The sequence below is a fragment of the Eulemur rufifrons genome, chromosome 6 (genome assembly GCF_041146395.1).
Source record: "Eulemur rufifrons isolate Redbay chromosome 6, OSU_ERuf_1, whole genome shotgun sequence".
Classification (NCBI taxonomy): Eukaryota; Metazoa; Chordata; class Mammalia; order Primates; family Lemuridae; genus Eulemur; species Eulemur rufifrons.
In genome coordinates, this window is record NC_090988.1 from 95,095,666 (window position 1) to 95,117,993 (window position 22,328).

The 22,328-nt window shown below is 45.7% G+C and overlaps 1 protein-coding gene across 1 annotated transcript in view; it reads right to left on the bottom strand.

Moving 5' to 3' along the window:
* Positions 1 to 3,237: 3,237 nt before the first annotated feature.
* The window catches only part of DDB1 (damage specific DNA binding protein 1), a 28,932-nt gene continuing 9,841 nt past the window's right edge, over positions 3,238 to 22,328 (bottom strand). The window contains exons 10-27 of the mRNA XM_069471452.1: positions 21,718 to 21,820; positions 18,893 to 18,968; positions 18,686 to 18,794; positions 17,018 to 17,196; positions 16,753 to 16,916; positions 16,567 to 16,674; positions 16,198 to 16,405; positions 15,074 to 15,169; positions 14,857 to 14,968; positions 13,868 to 13,991; positions 13,394 to 13,558; positions 12,555 to 12,649; positions 7,151 to 7,321; positions 6,668 to 6,777; positions 6,207 to 6,376; positions 5,896 to 5,998; positions 4,623 to 4,746; positions 3,238 to 4,024 (exon numbers count right to left, since the gene is read on the bottom strand). Coding sequence (XP_069327553.1) covers positions 3,941 to 4,024; positions 4,623 to 4,746; positions 5,896 to 5,998; positions 6,207 to 6,376; positions 6,668 to 6,777; positions 7,151 to 7,321; positions 12,555 to 12,649; positions 13,394 to 13,558; positions 13,868 to 13,991; positions 14,857 to 14,968; positions 15,074 to 15,169; positions 16,198 to 16,405; positions 16,567 to 16,674; positions 16,753 to 16,916; positions 17,018 to 17,196; positions 18,686 to 18,794; positions 18,893 to 18,968; positions 21,718 to 21,820 — 2,301 coding nt within the window. The 3' untranslated portion in view covers positions 3,238 to 3,940. The remainder of the gene's footprint in view (positions 4,025 to 4,622; positions 4,747 to 5,895; positions 5,999 to 6,206; positions 6,377 to 6,667; positions 6,778 to 7,150; positions 7,322 to 12,554; positions 12,650 to 13,393; positions 13,559 to 13,867; positions 13,992 to 14,856; positions 14,969 to 15,073; positions 15,170 to 16,197; positions 16,406 to 16,566; positions 16,675 to 16,752; positions 16,917 to 17,017; positions 17,197 to 18,685; positions 18,795 to 18,892; positions 18,969 to 21,717; positions 21,821 to 22,328) is intronic.

Here is a 22,328-nt window from a genome sequence, read left to right on the forward strand (position 1 = left end):
CCCTGAGTGCGTGGATCGGTGGGTCCAACCGTCCCGGGCTAGGGGGCAGCCCCCGGTCTGGTAGCCACAGGCTCCCCTGGGCACCCAGAGGACAGAGAGAGGCCTGGCCTCCCCGGCTACTGGTTGGGGGCGAGGAAGCAGTGGAGCGGGCAGAAGCAGAACTGGAAGGCACCCGCTTTGCCCCTTCTGCCACTGCTCCAGGCCAGGGTCAGAGATGGGTGGGCTGCGGAGGGATTGAGGCAGCACAGTGTCGAGCCAGTGGTGGATGGAACTCAGTAGCATCCAGCTGGGAGAAAGCTGGGAAGATGATGGACTTTTACCTTTTGCTCCGTGTAGGAACTTTCCCTTAGCCACCCAGACCTAATTAGTTCAAGATTTTGCTTAAACACTTCCAAGTATAAGAAACTCACTACCTGTCAAAAAGCAGCCCAATCGTTTTGAATAACTACATTTGTTAGAACTAGTCGTTACTTCCCAGCTAAACAATCCCAATTCCTTTGGTCCTGCCTCTGCCATTGCCCTCCCGCTGACTACCTCAGCCTGCTGCTGAGGTCCTTCACGTTGGTGGCCACCAATGGACGTGGTGTACCAACAGTGGCTTGGACTCTCCCCTCCTTCCTACAGACACGGTACTTTTACTAATGCAGCCTAACAGGACCATGATACCGTTAGCTCATGACACAGAGTTTGCATTGAAGGAAAACCTCAGATGTTTTTATTGTTATTAAACACAAGCTGCCAAGCCAATCTCCCTACGTGAACCTGTGTGGCTGAGTTTTAGCAGACATTCACATTTAGGCCCGTCTCTCACCTTGTTAGTTATGACCCATCTTCTAATCTAGTCGACAAATTCTTAGCAAGCAGGTTGCTAACATACTCTGCATTGTAAGATGAATGCAACTTCTGCGTTTATGTCCACTGAGTCCTAAGGACTCCCAGAATCTTCCAAGCATCTTTCCTTCCTGCCTCAAACCTCCAAAGGCTGCACTTTCCCCCTCCCCTACCAACGGACCACCACTCAGTGTCGAACAGGTGCTCCTTCCTGGCCCTAGGAGCTAGCTACCCACACATTTTCAACATGTTTATTCGGGACAAAAGTGAACTTTTACATGGCTGTCATCTCTCATGCTATCTTCTTTCTCCCACACTCCAGCACACCTCGACTACCTCCACTCTTAACTATTAATACTACTTTTTGGAGCCCCAGCCCCTCCACCTCACCCTGTAAAACTCAATTCTCTGGCAAGGTTTGCTCCATACTGGTAAATGAGCAGCTGGAATAGAAAATGCCACTTGGTGCTTAAACACCTCACCCTAACAAGGCATTCAGGATACTTACTACACAGTAAATTCCTGTTGGTGAATCTCTTAAACAACTGCCCCTGGCATTTCTTTCACTCCCCCATAAAGTTCATGACCTTATGGCATTCACCTTGCTCCTTCTACCAAGTTTGCTCCTTTAGTTTGTTTGTTGCTGCTTTTTCTTGTCTTTTTGTTTGACCCCAAGGCTTCTCAGTTTGGACTCGTCTCTAACTTAATATTGTTCATCTTCAAGGACCAGTTTGGGCATATCACTTAACTGAAGTTCCTCAGTGTTTCTTTCCCACTTCTGTGGCTTGTGGCTTCTCAGTAACAAAAGGGACCCTCCACTAAGGGTGGAGGATCCAAGTTGTTGTTGGCTGCAGAATGACGGCCTCTGGCTTGTGACCCTTCCAAATGGTCATGTGATGAGTCAGTGTTTCTATTATTCTCCCAAAGGTCCCTTCATGCAGAGGCCTGGAGTGATGCTAGCTCATCAGCGCCCGCATGGAATGGAGCTGTTCCAGCTGGCTAGAGCCACGCTCCAAGACAACCTTTCACCCCTAGAGAGGTGATTTAAGAAGGGGATGTGGAAGTACGGCAGTAGAATGTCAGTTTCCAAAGGGTTGCTGGAATGCAGTCCCGAGTGAATATACCCAAGATTATAGGAAACAAAAAAAGCAAAACATTGAAAGGACTCCACAAGCTTCCAAATTCCAGACTGAAGCCACTGATAACTACCTTCTACTCAAAGTAGCAGGTCTCAGTGGCTGCAGGTCAGACTGTGAAGAGTGCACCAGAACAGTAATCCCATTTTGCCTTCTGATCATGGCACCTTATAGTCAACACTCCCATCTAGGATTAAATTTTGGAAGTAATCATAATCTGGAGACTGTTGCTTGCTTGCCTGCTTGCTTGATTAAAGCTGTCTCTGGCATGGGGGCAGGCCTTTTTCAAATTCAAACCATGACTTTAAGAATTCAAATCACAGTGTTGAGTTTCAAGTTCAAACTGTGGTTTTTGAGCTGCTGATTATTTTTTCTCTTAAGACCCTTATCCCCCACCCTCAGAAATCCCAGGAGAATAAGGGGCAAAGAAAGGTAATAAAACACAAAGAATTTCTCCAGGGAAGGAAACTTACTCCAGAAGACCCCTGAAGCAAGGATGCTTCCTTGATCTTTTCCTTTTAAGCTAGAATCTCTCAAAACCACTGTTTGAACTTGAAACCACAATTTTCCTGACACTGTATCAAAGGCTGGTCTTAAAGGAGCCAGCCAATATGCCTAGGATCAACCCTACTCCACTGTTGGGACACAGCAGCCTTTATTCCCACTGGATCACTGGTAGCAATATGGGCCCAGACACTCTGACCCACTGAGCTGAAAAAAGACAGGCTTTGTTTGCTGGACAGAAGGGTGAACCCCAAGTGTGCCCTACTCCTGTATTTTCAAACTAAAAGCACCAAAGCTTCACTTGATTAGACCAGAGGAAATAAAATGAGAATCCAAAGGGCATGTGGCAACAGGAAGCTGGGAGGTGCATGAGGAGCCACTTGGTGGCCTAGGGGCTAATTGGACACTGCCCACAGAGCTAGCTGTAAAGTGAGCTCAGGGAAGGCAGCCCAAGCAACCCCTAGGCATGCCAGGTTACTAGCGGATGCAACTGAGAATCAAACAGTGTTCTTGAGTCAAGGGCAACAGAAAGGCTGAATTTCCAAAACCTGACATCCTTGAGATCCCACCAAAAACAATCACATGACAAAGGAGAGGTACAGATGTCATTTCACTACTTGAGAGAGTTGTTCTAATAGCAAGGACAAGTGATTGCAGCAGCTGCCATACAGTGGGGACACTGCCCAAGTCTGCAGTAAATTGGGAATAGCATGCCTGGGATGCTGGATATCTGGGCAGGGAGAAGAAAAGCCAAAACAAATGTACTTTTCCGCTTAGATTCTACTTTATTTGGTAAAACTCAGGAACTAACAACCAATTCACATCCCCCCACCTCCTTCTCTCTGAAGAAGGCAGTTTGCAGAGACAAAGAGCAGTGGCTTGGGGATCGCCCACCATCTCCAGGTTTTATGCCCGGGCAGCCCACGGCCTGGTAACCCAATGCGCTCAGAGGCAACAGAAGAAAAGTAAAAGGAAGGTTTCACTTCAAGACAGTGAAGCCCTCCTAAACTTCTTCCCTACTAAAGGCAACCTCCCCACACCCCCAACCTAATTAAAAAGATGGTAGAGGACAATGCATGAGTGTGAGATACACACACACACACACACACACGCACGCGCACACACAGAGCTTCCTTTCAGCCAAAGAACCGCAAAATCCCTCCCTGGAAGGAGGACAACTGGCAACCCCAATCAAGGCTTGGTGGTCCAAGGTGATGGCTGGAATCATGTGAGACTGGTAAAAATCCAGGGAGAAAATGGTTCACCTTTAGCCCATTCCCAGGTCTCTAGTGAACTGGTTTTAGTTCTAAGAAAGCCCCATTTCCGCACAGGTGAACTGTGGCTTTGGGGCAGCTGGCTTAGGGAAAGGCCCCCCCGCCATGGCCGAGAAGAGAATGGTAGGAGAGGAGGGGGAGGGCAGCAGAGCGAAGCCTTTGGGGAGGGTCAGAAAAGGGTACCCTTGCCCTTGGCTAATGGATCCGAGTCAGCTCCTCCACAACTTTGATGAGGTCATCTGCGGTGGCCTCTCGCTTCATACCGCTGCCATCGTCATACTGCAACAAGAAAAGGGGCAGGGCGGTGAGGGCCAGGAGGGTACTCTCCCTCAGCTGGGGAAGGGAATGCCCCCAGCAATGGAGGGACATGGCTCCCCCACTGCCACGGCAGGGAGAAAGGACTCAGCAGAAGCCCACCCCACCCCCCCTTGGTAGCACAGGTCTCCTGAGGCAAAGCTGGCTCGTAGGCCACCCGCTGGCCTACATTTCTCCCTCTTTAAGGATGTTCCCCAGAGGTACCATCTCCAGTGAGCAATATCCCAAACTCCAGAATTGTGGAAATCCCTCCTCCCTGTAGGATCCTGACTCTGCCTTCCACCTTTGGGTCTTGCCAGAGATCCCAAATGTGCCCACGTTGATAAGGACAGAGGTTAACATGGGTAGAGTTCCTAGTGGGTACCCATGAGCTCATCCATATACATCTCCTTTCCCTCAGACTCCACCTTCCCACCTGGTAAGGATCATAAAAGGCCATAGAGGGCCGATGGCACCTTAGAACTGAGCAAGAGAGGTACCCAGAGCTTTCAGAGTCTCCTAGCATGCTGCGACCTGCAATGACTTATTTAATTGGCCCATGGTTGAACACCACATGGCTCACCTGTAGGTTTGCCACAACCTCCTGCATCTTGGGGCGGCTGATATCCAGGAAACTCTCAATCAAGTCGCCATCTATGAAGCCTGTGGCCGGTTCTGTCTTACGCTCAGTGTGAAAGGATCTCCAGGTAGACAGGCAAGTTAAGGAATGCGTGCTTACTGGCAAACAACCTTTTTCAGTCATCCCCACCTCTGAACAAGACCCAAGTCTAAAGCAATCAGGGTTAGAATAGGAAATGACAGTTTCAACTAAAAATCACATTGCTTTTTGGACTTTTTTGGAATTGTAAGAAATATAAAATTATTATATTGAGAATTAGTTCTCAATTGGGGTAATCTTCAAAATACTATTTTTAAAAATCCAGATCAGATTCTATTAGTGTTAAGCCTGGGCATGTCTGGATATTTTTAAAAAGTGCTCTAGATGAAGCTGATACACAAGAACCACTCATCTGAGTCTAGCCTCAAAGCCTCATGGACGAATAAACTGAGGCTCAGCGAGCCAGGGGCTGCCAAAGGTACTGCCAGTTAGCAAAGAACCAAGACATCAGCCCATCAGCAACCCCCTGGCTACAGCTAGGCCAGACTCCCAGGGAGTCCCTGCCTGGGAAGGACTCTTTGTATCTCCCGCAGCAAATAAACTTCCAGTAGCACTTGGGTTCTGCGTGTCCCAGCGCAGCTGATTCTTGAGCTTCCAGCATTTTCTTCTTCCCTTTTCTCTTGCTCCTCTGCTAGTGTCTCTAGCCTCAGACACTGCTGCCCCCAACACAGGAGAAAGGATGTTCTCCTATGTCATGCTCTAAACTTATGTTTGAATTGTGGAAACAGGTACACTAAAAGCCCTGACTTCAGCATTATAGAATTCACCCATGTAACAAAAAATATTGTATTGAATGTTTGAAAGGTATTAAAATAAAAACATAAATAAATAAATAATCAAACAAACTTACGTTTGAAATGCAACACCAAGAAGGCCAGGAGCAGACATATTTCAGGGACATAAACGTACATTTCCAAGATGGACCAGTTGAAGCCCGGTGGTGAGTATGTGGGAAGTCATTATGCCATTCTCTCTCTACTATGCTGTATGTTTGAAATTTTCCACATAAAAAGTTAGAAAGAAATTTAAAAAAAAAAACAACCAAAAAAACCTGATCCATGGAGGAACTTAGTGAAGACATTCTGGATAGCAGTTTCCCGAAGCAATTTAGGGTAATGTGACTCTCTGCACGTGGTAGGATGTGCTTCCCAGCATGGGACAGCTCTGGGAAGGATATAAGGAGTGTTCAATCTTGCCCACACTTTTGATGACTTTATTGAGTCGATTCTGCATGTCCAACAGGAGGTTATACCAGCTCTCTGACAGCGAAGTCACCAGGCCTGAGGAGGCGAAGGGGGCAGTGAGCTGCAGAGCTCCGGAGCCCACAGCCCCGGGAAGCACCAGCAGGAGGAAGCTTGCTGCAGCCTGGGTGAGCAGCCTCCCACCAGCCTCCTACGTCTTGTCCAACCGTTCTCCCCAGTTCCTCAGAACGGCAATCTCAGGAAGAAGGCCTGTGGGGCTGTGCCCTGCAGCGGGGGTTAACCTTACCGATCATGCCATTGACCGTGCCGAACAGCACTGAGCCTTGCGTGGGGGTGGACGTCTCGCCCAGATTCTGCATGACCAGAGAGCCGTGGCAAAAGACGTTGACAAACTCGCCCAGGTGGAAGAGACCAACCTCCTGAAGGTGTTGCCGCTCCTCATCAGTGGTGGCAGCGCTGAAAGGCAGCGAGAAAGTCACTCCCTGATCATCCTGGTCTCCACGAGGCCCCGACACACGACCATGTGCAGTGGACACCATGTGCTGAGCTTCCCTGGGCAGCCCACACACCCCAGAGCAGGGGAGCCAGTCTGGAGAGGCTGATTTGTGTGACCTTTTCTTCTCTCGTGAAGAAAATGCTACCTCTGTGAAGAGGAGCACCTGAACCTGATACAGAGCCCCACGTTCTCAACACCACAGACCCAGGAGCTCCAGCCCCTCCCCACCGTCCCCAGAGCTGGTCACTCACCTATCCTTCTGACACACAAACAAGTTAAAGGCATTTTCAGCCCCCAGGAAATTGTCATCATCCAAGATTTCCACAGCACTCATCCAGTTGGGATTAAAGTCTCGAGCAATCTTAAAATAGATAAGGTTCAACAAGAAAATCCAATCAGCAGTTTGCATGGAATCCAGTTCTGGGACTTGTCTTTTTTTTAGTCAGAAGCCAAGACCCTACCCTGCAGAAGATGCAGCTCTGTTTAAAAACTGTCATGCTAGAAGGAATCTTCCCCAAAATCTCTGGCCTACATAGCCCGTTTGGTTGCAATTGCCCAGAGATGAAGCCCACTCAGAGTTTAGGTTGGGGGTCTCTAAAAATACATACTCGATGCAGAATTGTATCCTTCGGGGAAATTCTGCCCCCACTGGGCTTGAGTATCCTCCATCACCAGAGAAACACTTGCAGGGATCATGGCTTAAGCAAGACATTGGTCCCTCATCGCCCCACTACCTCTTCGAAGTTTCCTTCCATGGGCTTGTAGGCCAGCAGCAGCACTGAGCGCATGAGGTCGCCCACCAGGATGAAGTCTCCCTTGGTCTTCAGGTAGAGGGCCATGATGTTGTTGTAGTGGTTGCACTCGGTGCGCAGCTCCTTTTCTGTCGTCCACTCGTAAAGCCGCACCTGCAAGGGCGTGTTGTTTCTCTCAGCCTGAGGGGCCGGAGTCCTCTCAGAGCAACTGTCCCCGTTCCTCAATCCTCCACCTGCAGCACCGCTTCCCAAAGTGCAGTGTGGGGTGGGAAATGGTCTTACGTGTTTACTAGGGCGAACATTTTTGTTTCACTATTACATATCTATGAAACATGAAAATAGAGCACACCAAACTGGGAATACAAAGTTTTGCTTTACATAAAACAATGAGTCCATGTAAAGGAAACAGTAATGCAAGTATAATACTATGGATAGGACAAAAAATCTTCTTATGACTCAAGTTTGGTAACCGATCTACAGAAATATCTGTTAGAAGATCCAACTCCAATTTCCTAATCAGAATGGAACAAGATCACCCCCCAACAAACTGCCTTTTCTGAACCCTTCTCAAAACGTACATTCCTGGAACTTTTTAATGTAAACCCAATGAGTAGAGAAAAGCGAATGAGAAAGTCCAACAGAACCTGTCAAATAACTAAAGGAATCTAAAGACCTTGATTCTATGGCCACCCCCTACCAACCCTAAAAGGGAGAAAGAAACCCTGCTCTTCTCCTTCTTCACTGCAGTGCTTCTTCGATCACAACCACATCTCCAAAACACTGGAGGTGCTTTACCATCAGCACACAGATGGAGAGACACGTGGCACAGCCCAGGGCTAAGGAAGACAGATGCAACTTGTCTGGGTTGACAAGCTTCCCTGGCAAATCCCTCAGGATCCCAATAATCGCACCATGGCCTCTGCACATCTAGAAACTCCTGGACAGAAAAATTAAGCCGATTTCTCAAGGTGTGTCGGAAGAACCCTGCCTCCACAGGTGTATACTCTAAGAGTCATTCATAATGATTATGATGGCTACCATACTTCTGCCAGCAGGGTCAAGGGCACCTCCAGAGTGCTCCATCTTCGGGTGAGGTCAGCCTTGCTGGGCCTCCACACCTCCAACAGTGGGAGTGAAAAAGGGGTACCAGGGCTCCCTGTGTTCCCACCAACACCTGCCACCCTCCCTCTCCACACTCTCAGCTTCCCCATTACCATCTGCCATGAAGACAGACCAAGGCCAGATACCACCAAGCCCAGGACTCCCACTCTATTCCCAAGAGGTTCTAGACCTCTGCTGTCCAATATGGTAGCCACTAGCCACACGAAGCAATGAAACACTTGAAATGTGCCTAGTCCAAGTCGAGATGTGTTGTGAGTATAAAATACACATCAGATTCTGAAATCTTAGTATAAAAAAATGTAAAATATCTCAGCAGTAGTTTTTATAATGATTACATGTGGAAATGATAATATTTTAAATATTGGATTAAATAAAATACATTATTAAAATTAATTTCACTGGTTCTTTTTACAGCACTGACAGAGCTGAATAATTTGACCTGCTTTTTACATTTATTAATGTGACTACTAGAAAATTTAAAATTACATATATGGCTCGTACAGTATTTCCACTGGCCAGCAACAGCCTAGACATCTAATCTGACCTTGCATGCCACACCCACTTCCCACATCCACACAACGTACCCCTGGAACACACACTCATTAATTTCGGCAGCCTCTTCTCTGGCCTGACCCTTCACCTTCTCATTCTGACCGATAGCCGATACCCGGGGCCCTCTCGGCTTAGCTGTTTTCCCTCCCACTGTCCCTCCCAACACGGGACTGCAGGTGAGACAGTCTTCCATGCTCCTCCTGGCCTTCTCCCTCCCCCTCCCTAAACATCCCAGTTCTGAAGTTCACATCAGCTGAGTACACCCCCACTACCGTGCCCTGAAGCAGTCACCTAAACTCTCACCCCACCACTCTCCCTCAGCGCTCCTGCGATTCTCTGTGCCTTACACATTCACAAAGAAGGTCCTTCCAATAACTTTTCTGACCCTCCTCTTTCCTACTTATTTTGTCCATTCTTATGATCACCTATTAGAGCCCATCATTAAAAATAACTGCACCCCATCCTCAGTTCCACCTGTTCTCAGACGCCCAGAGCCCAGCCCCTAAGCACTGTCCTGCAGACTCTCAATTCCCCTGCCCCTCTCCCTTCCTCAAGCTCACCAGACAAAACCCGGCTTTGGCTAAATTCTCATGTTCCATACAGGTGAGGGCAAACAACCCCCCAGGGTGACCGCTCTCATTTTAAAGACTACTAATGGAAAGGGGGGCTCTTAAACCTCTTGGTAATTGTGCATTTTCCTAGTCCATTCACTCTTCTGCTCCTAAAACAAATTTCGTCTCCTCAAACCACTAATACGTCCCCTTCCATCCTCCCTCTCAGCTACGTCACAGAGAAGATGGACACAACCAAAAGAGAACTTCTACACACTTCTGCCAGCTGTTCCCTTCTCTGCCCTCTCAGACCAACACTGTGTTCCAGACCCACCTCCTTTCTGCCTATTCAAGAACATGGCTCCAAGCAATCCTCCTCTATCTGACGGACCATTTCCAGAGAAATGTGCAGCAATATTTCCCAGCTTGAAAAATTAAAAACAAAGTCTTGTCCTGAAATTTCCCTCTGAAGTCACTGCCCCCATCACTCTCTCCCATGCTGTGAAACTCCTCGAAGGGGTTTTCCTTACCAGCTGTCCTCTCCTCCCACTCTCAGCTGAACCCATTTCATCCAGGTTTTTTTCCCACAACTCGCCGGTCAAGGTCACCACCGACTTCCATGTTGCTAAAACCAATGATCAATTCTTAATCCTTGTTACTGACCTATGGGCAGCATTTGCAGTTTACCAATTCCCTCCTGTTTGACAAGGTCTTTCCATGGCTCCCCGAACACTGTCCTCTCGGTTCTCCTACTTCACCAGTCACCCTTGCTCGGTTTCGCTGGATCTTCTCTGTCACCCCTACTTTGAAATGCTGGACTGCCCCGGGATCAGCCTTCAGCCCTGCTCTACCCACTCCAGTGGATGGCTGGATCCTGGGTGATCTCATCATGACTTTTAGCTTTAAATGTCACTGAGTAACTGCCATGCTGACATCTCCAGCCTACCTCTTTCCTAGATACCTCTCTGATCGTTACCGAGTTGACATCTCCATTTACATAACCACTGAAACTTAGTGTGTCCAAACCCAAGTTCCACTCCAAACCTGCTGCACTCACAATCTTCCCCATATCAGTAAATGGCAACCCCATCCTTACTGTTGCTCAGGTCAAAACTCTTGACCCTTTATCCGCCACCTGTCACACCTCATCTACAACCCATCACCAAAGCCTCTCAATCCTACCTTCATAACACATGCACAATCTGACCACTCTCATCCTCTCCTCCGTCACCACCTGGTCCCAGCAACCACCGACTGCTGTCTGGACTATTACGAGAGTCTCCTAACTGACCTCATTGCTTCTACCCTTGGTCTCCTACATCCTACAGCCTTTCCAGAGAAACAAAATGATCTTTTAAAATACAAGTTTAATCATGTTCAAACCCTTGCTCAAACCTTGCAGAGAAAAAGGAAAAAATAAAACCCCAAAAAACAAAACCAAACCCTTCAGAGATTTCCATCACCCTCATAAAAAACCCCAATTCCTTAAACGGCCTACCAAGCTCTGCCTGTTCTGGTCCCTTGCTGCCTCTCGGGCTCATCTCCCACCACCACACCAGCTCACTCCTGCCAGACACCAGGCCTGCCCATTCTCACTTTCGACCTCTCACCCTGGCATCTGTCCTCCCCAGACACAGGCATGGCTCCTCCCTCCCTTCCTTTAGAACCTGCCCAAATGCCACCGTATCTGCAAGACCCTCCTGACCATCTGTTATGAAACAGCCACCCCCCACTTCCCATGTTCACCCTGGGGCTCCTCCAGCCCCAGGCCTCTTTTATTCCCTACCATTTCACATACTATATACTTTATTTGCTCATAAGTTCCAAAAGGGCAGCTCTTTGTTCATTTTGTTTACTACCATATCCAAATACTAAAACAGTGCCTGGCATACAGCAAGTGTTCAGATGATATTTTCTGAATGAACAAATCACTTAGAAATGCTCAATTTAAAATATCTGCCAGTCATGGTGGCTCATGTCTACAATCCCAGCATTTTGGGAGGCTAAGGTGGGACGATTGCTTGGGGCCAGGAATACGAGACCAGCCTGGTTAACACAGTAAGACCCTATTTTCTACAAAAAAAATCAAAAAAAAGTTAGCCAGGTGTGGTGGTGCATGCCTGTAGTCCCAGTTACTGCGGAGGCTGAGGTGGGAGGATTGCTTGAGCCCAAGAATTCAAGGTTACAGTGAGCTCTAATCCTGCCACTGTACTCCAGGCCTGGGAAACAGAGTGAGCCTATCTTTAAGGAAAAAATAGACACACACACACTTAAGTAATGTTTCTTTACTCTCAATCTTCTTAGCACCTTTAATATGCTACAATGCACTGTGACAGCCCAAGAGAGGGATCCAAGATAGTGCGTTTTTCAAATTTATTTGACCATGAAACTTATTTTAAAAATTTTTAATCAAAACATCAAGTTGTACATCTTAAATATAAACAATTTTTGTCAATTATACTTAAATAAAGCTGGGGGAAAAAATTTTAGCAAGGAAGGAGGCAGAGTCATGGTAGAAGGGAAGTGGAATACTTCAAAGGACTGGGATGTCTTCAGGATATTCTGTCGATACAGATAACATGTTCTTCTTTTTGTTTGTTTGGAGACAGGATCTCACTCTGTTGCCCAGGCTAGAGTGCAATAGTGTCATCATAGCTCACTGCAACCTCCTCCCGGGCTCAAGGGATTCTCCTGCCTCAGACTATGGAATGGCTGGGACTACAGGCGCGCGACACAACACCTGGCTAATTTTCCTATTTTTTTGTAGAGACAGGGTCTCACTCAGGCTGGTCTTGACCCTTGACCTCAAGTGATCCTCCTGCCTCAGCCTCCCAAGTGCTAGGATTACAGGAGTAAGCTACTGTGTGCAGCCTAACCTATTCTTTTGATGCGGAACACCCTGCACTCTCTCCCTCCTTCGATTCCTGCAGCACCCAGCATTTGATACACATGGGGTTCCCTTAACCCAGTCAAATGCCTGGTCCAACCTCAGCTCCCCAAATTCCCAGCTTAGAGCTCTATCCTCCATACCCACTACTTTGTTATCCTTAAAATCTCACCACACAGCCCCAGAAAACATAAGGGAGGTACGTTCTGTAGACAACAATGTACAACAACTGGTGTGCAACCTAAAGCAGGGTACCAAGTGGTACGGGCCTCACCGTGCTATTGATGCTGGCTAACAGCTTCCCATTAAATTCCACCATGGAGTACACAGCCCCTTTCACTTCCTTTTCAGCCACAGTCTGTAGTTTTCCTGAGGGGGGAAAGATTAATTCTTGAGTCTCAAAATTAAAGAGCCTACACTTTACCTAGTAAAAAGAATCCTGTGGTTGCCCTCTGGCCCTTATTTTCTGCCTCCAAAAACCACTCATCTGAAAAGTAACACAGAGTCATCAGTATATATGCTGGGATTAACGGCCACCTAAAGTATGAGCCCCAAGGGAAAGTGTAGTGATTCCAGATGGTATCCAAGATCTACCTCCCACCCTAACTCCAGATCTGTCTCTCAGGATGGAGACCAAATTCCATCTTAGCTGATCTGAGATTTCCGGGCTGATAGCCAATCTTTAGAACCATCTTGGGTCGGAGTAATGAGAAATGATATAAAGAAATAAACACAGTGCTGAAGCTGGAAAGAGCACCTAAATGCCTGAGCAACCAACTGGAAAACAAATCTAGGATTCTCAACTCTGATTCTGGCCACTAGATTCTCTTACCCATTTTTCACCGCCCCCTGCTTTTTTTTTTTTTTTTTTTTTTTTTTTTGCCTTTCGAAGAGTAGAAAAGGAAGAAAGACAAGCTAAATTTTACTTGAGCCCTACTCATCTGCTCCAAAACTCAATCAATTAATGGCTTGAGAGGAAGGAATAGAATGGCTCTTCACAGCAATGAACCCAAGTTTCTTCCACTACTTAACTGAGGCTCTGAAATCTCAAATGGTCTGCCCAGTTTCCCAGCATTTCCCATCCCTCAGCAGCTGGAGACCGAGCCCACTTACCATCTGAATACTGAAAGACAACAATGCGACCCTGCTTGGGCTCCGCCTCTTCAGGATATACCATGGCTGTGCCCACGATGAAGTACGTGTTCGGGTCTTTGCCCAGCTTGCAGGAGACCAGGCTGAGGGCATACTCGTTCTGCAGAAACTGGTGGGCATGAAGCACTAGACAGAGAGTAGAGAGATGACTGGTTGATGACACCTCGCTCACACCCCCCTTGCACATGTAACCCTATGCTTCCGTGAGGCCTGCAGCTTAGGCGGTGAAAGAGCATGTGTCACCTGCTGTCCTTGTCTCTTCACATTGTCCGACTCCCACCAGCCTATGCCAAAGAGAGGATGCCCAACCCCAGCCGCACTGAAACTCAGAGCTCCCAGCCCTCCTTTCTGCTCTGCCACACTGTCTGTCCAACAGGGCCCAGAAGCCCAGTTTAGGAAGGACGTAGGTAAAAATTATAGAAGACCCAACTGCACCTTCAAAGGTGTGCTGGTCGATGATAAGGAGGTTGTGCACCTCCACCTCTTCTCCAAAGGAGGTCTCGTGAGGAGCTGTGCTGCTGGAGAACAGCTTGCTGGAGCTGACACTGCTGGACAGGGCCTAAGAAAGAGAGAATCCCCATCATCCCGCTCGAAAGCAGAACAGGTGCTCAGAATGGCAGAGTGAGGGGACCCATCAGAGCAGAGACAGGCTGAGGAGAACTCTAAAGGCGGGCAGTTCGGTGGAGCCTGCCATAGGAGCCAGTTTACATACATAATGACACCACAGGAACCTAGCAGTCATTAAAGACAGTTAAAACAGTGATGTGCAAGTCAATCAAGCAAAGCTGAAGAGGAACCCTGGGGCCTAATAAAGTGACACGCTCCACCTCTCGATGGGAGGAGCAGAGGAGCACTCCAAATAAAAGGAAAAATGTAAAGACTCTGGACTAAGGGAGGAGGTACTACGACAAGTGTCTGGGAGCAAGAAAGACCGAGAATACACAGAAGAAAACAACCAGCTGCTATCTCCATCGAACCTCTTATGTGCAGCTCTAGACCATCCTATTATCATCCTCATTTTACAAATGAGAAAACTAAAGTCTAGACTTTCCCGAGGTCACACAGCTGGCAATAAACCTTGAAGATAGTTCTGTTAGACTCAACATCCCAAGCTCTTACCTATTCTATTACTCTGCCCCCAATTACACATACCCTACTAAGTATCCACACTGATGACAGAAGAGGAATTATTCATGCTGCAAGGCCACCAAGTAGCAACCATTTTTTTATACATAAAGTTTTACTGGACCCCAGCTATGTCCACCTGTTGTCTGTGGCTGCTTTCAGGCTATAATGGCAAAGTTGATGAGTTAGTTACAACTGAGACCACACGCCTGCAAGCCAAAAATCTTTACTATCTTGCCCTTTACAGAAAGCCTGCCAGCCCCTGCACTAATGCCACCTTGTTTGTCCACTGCCCTCACCTGGGTGCTGGCACTGGGCCTTAGAGCAGTTGTGCCCCCACTTGTGTCTTGGACCTCAATGCGGCTGGAGAGGACCCCGAAACACTGGGACACTTCCTGATAGCATATCTTCCTGCAGAACAAGTACAAACAACAATGCCACTCAAAAAAAGCCAGGAGCACCCTACACCAACTCCCAGATCGCCACCCTCCGCAGCTCTTTTACCCTGGCCCTCACCTGGGAGACTCGTAGAGGGGAACTGTGCGAATGTGCAGCTTCTGGATCTCGTCAATGGTGCCAATGGTGAGGGTGCTGTTGTTGGCCAGTGCCAGGCTGGAAAGAAGGGTCTAGGTTTAGACTGAGTAGACCCAAGGAAGGAAAGGATTCTACGAGGCAACTCCATAAGGGGAAGAAAAACAAAGCAAAATTACACCAGCTCACTCCAGGGCAGTGGCTCTCAACTTTGACTCTATGCTAAACATCACCTGAGGAGGGGTCTTGCTCTGTCACCTAGGCTGGGGTGCAGTGGCAGGATCAAAGCTCACTGCATCCTTGAACTCCTGGGCTCAAGCAATCCTCCTGCTGCTGCCTCATGAGTAGCTGGGACTACCAGTGCTTGCCACCACACCTCGCTAATTTTTTGACTTTTTGTAGAGACAGCGCTATGTTACCCAGGCTGGTCTTGAGTGGCCTCAAGCAATCCTGGTGCCACCCACCAACCTGGCCAAGATATTCTTTTTTAATTGGCCTGGGTGGGCCTAGGCTGAAATTTTTAACAGATTTCCATTGACTGCTAATGTGCAGGCAAGGTTCAGAATCAAAATATCACTGTTGTAGGACAGTAACTTTCAAACTATTGTGTGCATAAATCAATCAGCTGGAGGGCTTGTTAAAGTAGACTGCTGGGCCCCACCCCCAGAGTTTCTGATTCAGTGGGCAGGGCAGGACTCAATAACCCAATAATCTGCATTTCTAACCAGTTCCAGATAGTGCTGTTGCTGCTGGCTGGGACCACCTTTTGAGAACCCCTGCTCCAAGGGAATACATAATGATCTCTTAATCAGGTGTTATGAAACTTGATTAATCATCTGAATCATCTGAGAAGTTTTCTGAAACTATAGCTTCTACAGCCCAACCTCAGACCTACTGAATCAGAATCTGAGGATTCAAAAAAATCTGGTTTTTTTTTAAAGCTTCCCAGATGTTTCTAATGGGTGGCCAGATTTGAGAACCCCTGCTCTACACTGCCCATCTCAGCCATTTACTGACTTTGACATTAGGAAAAAGCTTGAGGGAAAGGGTTTGAAGAAAACATCATGATGCCCTCAATGACCTTTGTTGAAGAAAGAAAAGAGACTCACCTGTCAGGATAGCCATCAGAGTTGAGGGGACACATGTAGTTCACTTCCTTGAGGTTGACATTGGAGAAGACCAATTTGTGGTTGCTGCTGTAGATGACAGTGGGGCGGTCAGAGCAAGCAAAGACGTTGGTGGTAGAAAGAGAACGGAAAGTCCTCAATACCGTGGGCTGGGTGCCCAAAGTCACCTTCTTACGGTCGCTCAACAAGCCTACAGAGGGAACGGCATCAGGAGGAAGAAGGAAGGAAAGGAAACAGGACAAACAGCTGGATTGTGAAGGTTCAAAAGCAGTACCCTGAGGCTAAGAACTCTATGCAACTATAATACTCTCCATTTTTGAAAGAGCCCCTCACTCCAGGTGTTTTTCTCACCTGTCTCAATGTTGAGCCCAAAGTAGAAAAGTGCCCCATCTCCCAAGGCACAAAGGAGGTAGTGGCTACTCTCAAAGGTGGTCATCAGAATGGAGCGAGGGATGATCTCTGTGGAAAAGGGGTACATTAAGTTCTTGTTCCACATGATGACTCTGATCCCAACCGAGGTTCCTAAATGACACGTACCTCCACCCAGCATCTCCTTATGCAATAGTTCAAAAGAGGGCAGCTTCAAGATACGAGCTGAGATGTCTGTCCAGAGGCCAATGGCACAAAGAGGAGACATCCCATTGCTGTCCCCTAATGGTGTGATGTCCAAGCATGCCACTTCATGTTCCATCTCTGTGTGGCTGAACAAAGAGGAATATGGCAGAGGAAGGAATCCAAGGATCAAAGAAGTCCCAGAGAACAGGGGAGGAAAACAAGCAGACAGGAACACACACACACACACCTGATCTGTCGGAGCTCCTGAGGATGGATCTGCAGGTAGTAGAGGGCCCTGCCCACAGCTACCACTACCTGGCTGCTGTTGCAGGAGGCCACACTAATGTTCTTGCCCTGAGGCTCCTTCCATTCACTGACCAGAGCTTTGGGTTCTTGAGAGACCAACCTCACCGATGCTGATGTGATCTAGAGAAAGAAGAGCAGACAAGCAGATGTCTCCAAGCACCTGCAGGGATCTACACAGGAGCGGAAATGTGGTAAATGCAGCCCTAGCAGAGCCCTAGGAATAAGCTACATGAGGTCTCTTCTGCCATATATATATATTTTTCCAAAGTCCTGCTATGAATAATTATAACAGATGTCATTTTTGGATGAAGCTCTGAAGGAGACTGGCTTGAAGCAGCTTACAGCTTATAAACCTCCAGCGAGGGGGAAAAAGGCCTATTTCATTCCTGCTGAGGCTTGCTTGGGTAACACAAACTGCATCCTGTGGTAAGGTATTAATAGAGTAAGACCATGTGACCACCAGTCTAGCAGTTTTTTCAAACCCCAAATCAGACCTCTAAAACATCCAAGTTCTTTACTGTACACGAGCCATTAAAATTATTGAAAGCTCCTTAGTAAAGGTTACAAAATTATATTGAAAAATGTTTTATAAATTCATTTTATCACTGAAATAAAACAAAGAGTAGGTTGATTACACTGTTACCTATTGATTCATCTTACCTAGCATGATTGAGTTTATATTTAAGGATGAAAGCTCTTTAATAATAGATAGGTGAGCTGGTGCCAGTCTTCAGGCCAATAGTTAGATAACACTGACAAAGCAATGACTCAGTATCTGGGCACATCCCACACTTGGTCCACAAACCGGCAGAACTTTCCCTCTGGTTTTTACCAATCTACCACTGCCAGGTGGCTAAAAGGAAGACCAGGTGGATAAAAAGATGGAGACAGTTCATTAATTCTCAGGCACCCAAGTGCCCTACCCACCACTGGCAAGACACGGACTCTGGCCACAGAGCTGAGAACAGCTCAGAAGGCAAGGAGGGCATGCAAAAAACTGAAGGGCATCTGGAGTGGGCAGTGCAAACTTCAAAAGATTGCTGTGGGGTGGCAGGGTGCTCAGAAATTGGGCTCTCGTGAATACCAAACGCCAAAAGGCTATCTGTCCCTATACTGCAGATAAATTGAAAATTAGGATCAGAATAGAGTAAGAGCTCTGGTTATAATTAATATGTGGAAAGGGCTGCCAACAGTTGTATGTGGATGGTGACATTATGACTAATTATTTTTCCTTCTTTTTGTTTTCTAAATTTTTATAAATAAGCATGTATCACTATTATAATGAGAGGAAAAATTTGAGTGTCTCAGAAGACATGATATAATTAGTGCTAAAACAGGACCCCAAACAATATATGATCCCAGTCTATAAAAGAAAATGTGAAAAATATACATACATTTGCAGAGGAAAAATAAGCTAAAAGGAGCAAGTCCAAAGTTGAGTTGTGGTCTGAGTAATAGGTTATCAGGTAATTTTACTTTTTTCCCTAGCATTTCTACATTACTTTTAGAGCCATACAAATTGATTGGTTTAGAATCCAGTAGTGCTCCGTACCACACCCTAGATCAGATTCAAGCATGCAGTCACGTCTGCCCCGTTCTCAGTTGTTACCTGGATAAGCTGTTGGTGAGCCACGTTGCCACAGAAGAAAGTCTGCTGATCGTCCACAAAACCCATCAGTTCGGTTTCTTCCACCTCCTCTCCATTTAACATGAGAACTCTGCAGCAGAATGGAAGGCCTGGCTCAGCCTGGGACCAGCTTCCCCACCTCACAACCTTCACACCAGCACCTAGAGCTGGCACCAGACCCTTCCTTACCTCGTCTGGCCCACAAAAGAGAGCACCAAAGTGTCATCAGTCTCACGGTTAGGTTCAGACCGCAGTGGCCATAAGCCTGGAACAAGGACCAAGGATTCAGATGCATAGCACAGACCGACACTCAGCGTGCACATCTAAGAGCAGGACAGTCTGACACCACGGGAAAGGCAGGAGCTTCGCAGTCAGAATCCTGAGCTCAAACTCCCTCTCTATTCCTTCCTGGCTTTAAGACTCGGAAGGAGTTAGATATTTTAAACTTGGATAATACATTTTCATGACTCAAAGTCAAAATTCATTTTGAAAAAGTACACAGAGAAGTCTTGCTCCCATACCTCTCCCCTCCAACTCATCCCCCAAACAAGTAATCAATTATAGCTTCTTGTTTAACTTATTAATTTTTTAAAGAGATGGGGTCTCACTATATTGCCCAGGCTGGCATCTAATTCCTGGGCTCACGTAATCCTCCAGTCTCAGCCTCCCAAGTAGCAGAGACTCCCAAGTAGGCCAACTACACTACACCCACCTTACTTTTTTTTTAAATTAATAAAATAGGGTAAGCACTACTACAAGCAAATACAAATATGAAATAGGCTATCATACACTATTCTACACCTTGCTTTTTCACTTAACAATATATGCTGGAGCCCTTATCACAACACAGTGTTTCCTCATTTTCTGTACCTGTGTAGTATTTAATTGTGTGGATGCACCAGTTTATTAACAAGTCCCCGCCAGTGGACACATTTTCAGTATTTTGCTGTAACATACAATGCCACAATGAAAAAGACTGTATTGACGTCATTTTATTCACAAGAAGGTCTGTGGGGTAGAGACTCAGAATTGGGATTGCTGGATAAATCACTAAATGCAGCTTTTGATATTGCCAACTTCCCTTCTACACAGGGTGCCTGAGCATGTTTATTTTCTCACAGCGCCACCAACCTAAGGTACTGTTAAACTTTTGGATTTTGATAAACTGGTAAGGAATGATGTTGCCATTTAGTGTTGACATGCATTTCTCTTACTACAAGTGAGGCCTGTAACCTGTCCATTCATGTCCTTCACCAAACTGGGGACAGGGAATTTGGTGATCTTCTTTCTAGAAATTTTTTATAAATTAGGGAGATTGGGGCTTTGCCTGTAAGATGAACTGTAAGTACTTTTATCCAGTTTGTCATTTGTTTTGACTTAGTTTACAGTGTTTTGTTTTTGCTATACAGAAGTATTTTATTTTATGTAGTTGGATTTATCAATCTTTCTTTCTGGCTTCTGTATTTTCAATCATAATTTAAAAGACCTTCCCCATTCCAAAAGTATAAATGAAAGAATTTACCAACTTTTTCTTTTAGTTTTTGTATGGCTTCATTTTTTATATTAAATGTTTGATCCATTTAGATTCTAACAAAGCACACATTTGGCAGTGTGGATACAAACTTATCTTTTCCCAAATGACAGCTAGTTATCCCAAACGATTTATTAAAAAGTCCCAACTTTATTTCACTGAATGGATATGCCACCATGATCATACACTAAATTTCCACATGTAATTGTGTCTATTTCTGGACGTCTGAATCTGCCCATCAGACTCTGCCTTTCATTGCCAATACTACAATTTTAATCACCAAGGCTTAATACTAAGTTTTAATATCTGGTAGGGCTAGTCCCATCCCACTGCTTCTAAGTTTTCCTGGCCTTTCTTGCTTTTTCCATTTGGACTTGTCTAGGTCAAAGAAAAAACATAGATATCTCTATTGAGAGACATTAAATATAAAAATAAGTCAAAGAGAGAATACCTTTATGATGTTGATTTGTAAACCTTGGTATGTGTTTTTCACTTGATCACTCTATTCTTCTCATCCTTCAGGAGTATTTTAAAGTTTTCCTTGCACAGATTTTGCACATTTCTTGTTAAATGTATTCACTGGTATTTTATTTTTTTTATTGTTATTGTAAATTGCTTCTTTTCCTCTATTATACCTTCTAATTGTCTGTGTTTACATGAAAGCTACTGAATTCAGTATATTAATTTTACATCCTGCTACCTTAATTAATTCTTATAGTCTATAGCAGTTTTTCAGTTAATTCTCTTGGGTTTTACAGTTATGCTCTCTCCTTTCTAATTTCATAGTTCTCTATTTCCTTCTTCATCTTTCCTCATCCTTTTTTATTTGACTATTCTGAATTGCTCTTTTAAAGATATACCTCCTACATACAGTTTTGAAGTGGTTTTGTGATTCAATCTGATTATGTTTGCCTCATAACAGGTGAGTTTAGTCCATTTACATTGACTGCTGTGACACCCACGTTTGACATCAATTCTGTCATATTGTTTTAGATTATGTTTACTGTCAACACATTGTAAAAGTCTTTCATTATGCAGCCTTCCTCTGATCTTTTTTAATTGTAATTCTTCTGGAATTTAGAAAGATTTTACATTTCTGTTCCAGAACTTACTTTTGTATTTTGTATGGTATCCTCATCCTCTCTTTCTTCGTGGATTCTATCACTCCCTTATAGAAACAACATTAACTTGTGATCTTTCCTCCTCCACTCCTCTACTCTACCACCCAATTCTGATCAACAGTAGTCTTTTTTAAAGTTTCCCTTATATTTTTAAATATGTCACTGCTTCACTTGACTAGCCTAAAAAAAATTTTTTTTAAATAAATGTTTAAGCTTCTACCACTTGATCTGTCATTATGACTTTTTTCACTCTTTGTTTGATCTGCTTTCCCTTAGCTCCCACCAAAGTGCCTTCACGACATGTAATGAGGCCAATGGCCAAAGTCACTCAAATAAGATCTGTACCCTATGTCAAAGGCTACCTTTGATGCCGGGTAAGTCAATGCTGGCATGCTCATGGATTCCAATTCCATTCCGGATGATCCGCAAGGAGCCTTCCTTGAAAGCCCCAGAGCAAGTAACCAGCTGCAAATAGAGAAAAGGTTTCTAAATAACCCTCCCAGGAGACTGCAGGAATCATAATGAGGCCCAGAAAGCAAATGTGTTATACCTAAATTCGAGAACCCTTATTGTGGAACTAGGTTTGAGGCTGCAGACTTGGCAGAGGATGATCTCCAAAGTGTCTCAAATTTACCAAGCAGAAAAGATGTCCTAGTCCAAGGACCGAAAAGCTCCCCTACCACTGTTCCTAGCAGGCTTGCTTAGATCCTTAGAACCTAGTTTATTAGAACAAACAAAGGATCCAGAGTCACACACACCTGCCATTTACTAGTTGGATGACCTTGGGAAGTTACTCAATCTTTCTCAGCCCTAAGTTTCCTCACTTCATAGATGGCCAAGAATCCCTATCTAATAGGGGGCTCATGCGATTAGAGATAATGTATATAAAGTGCCTGGCAGGCTAAGATAAGAACTCAACAAATAGCAATTATCTTTGTATCGTTGAGATTTCATTGAGTGAGGCTCTTAAAAC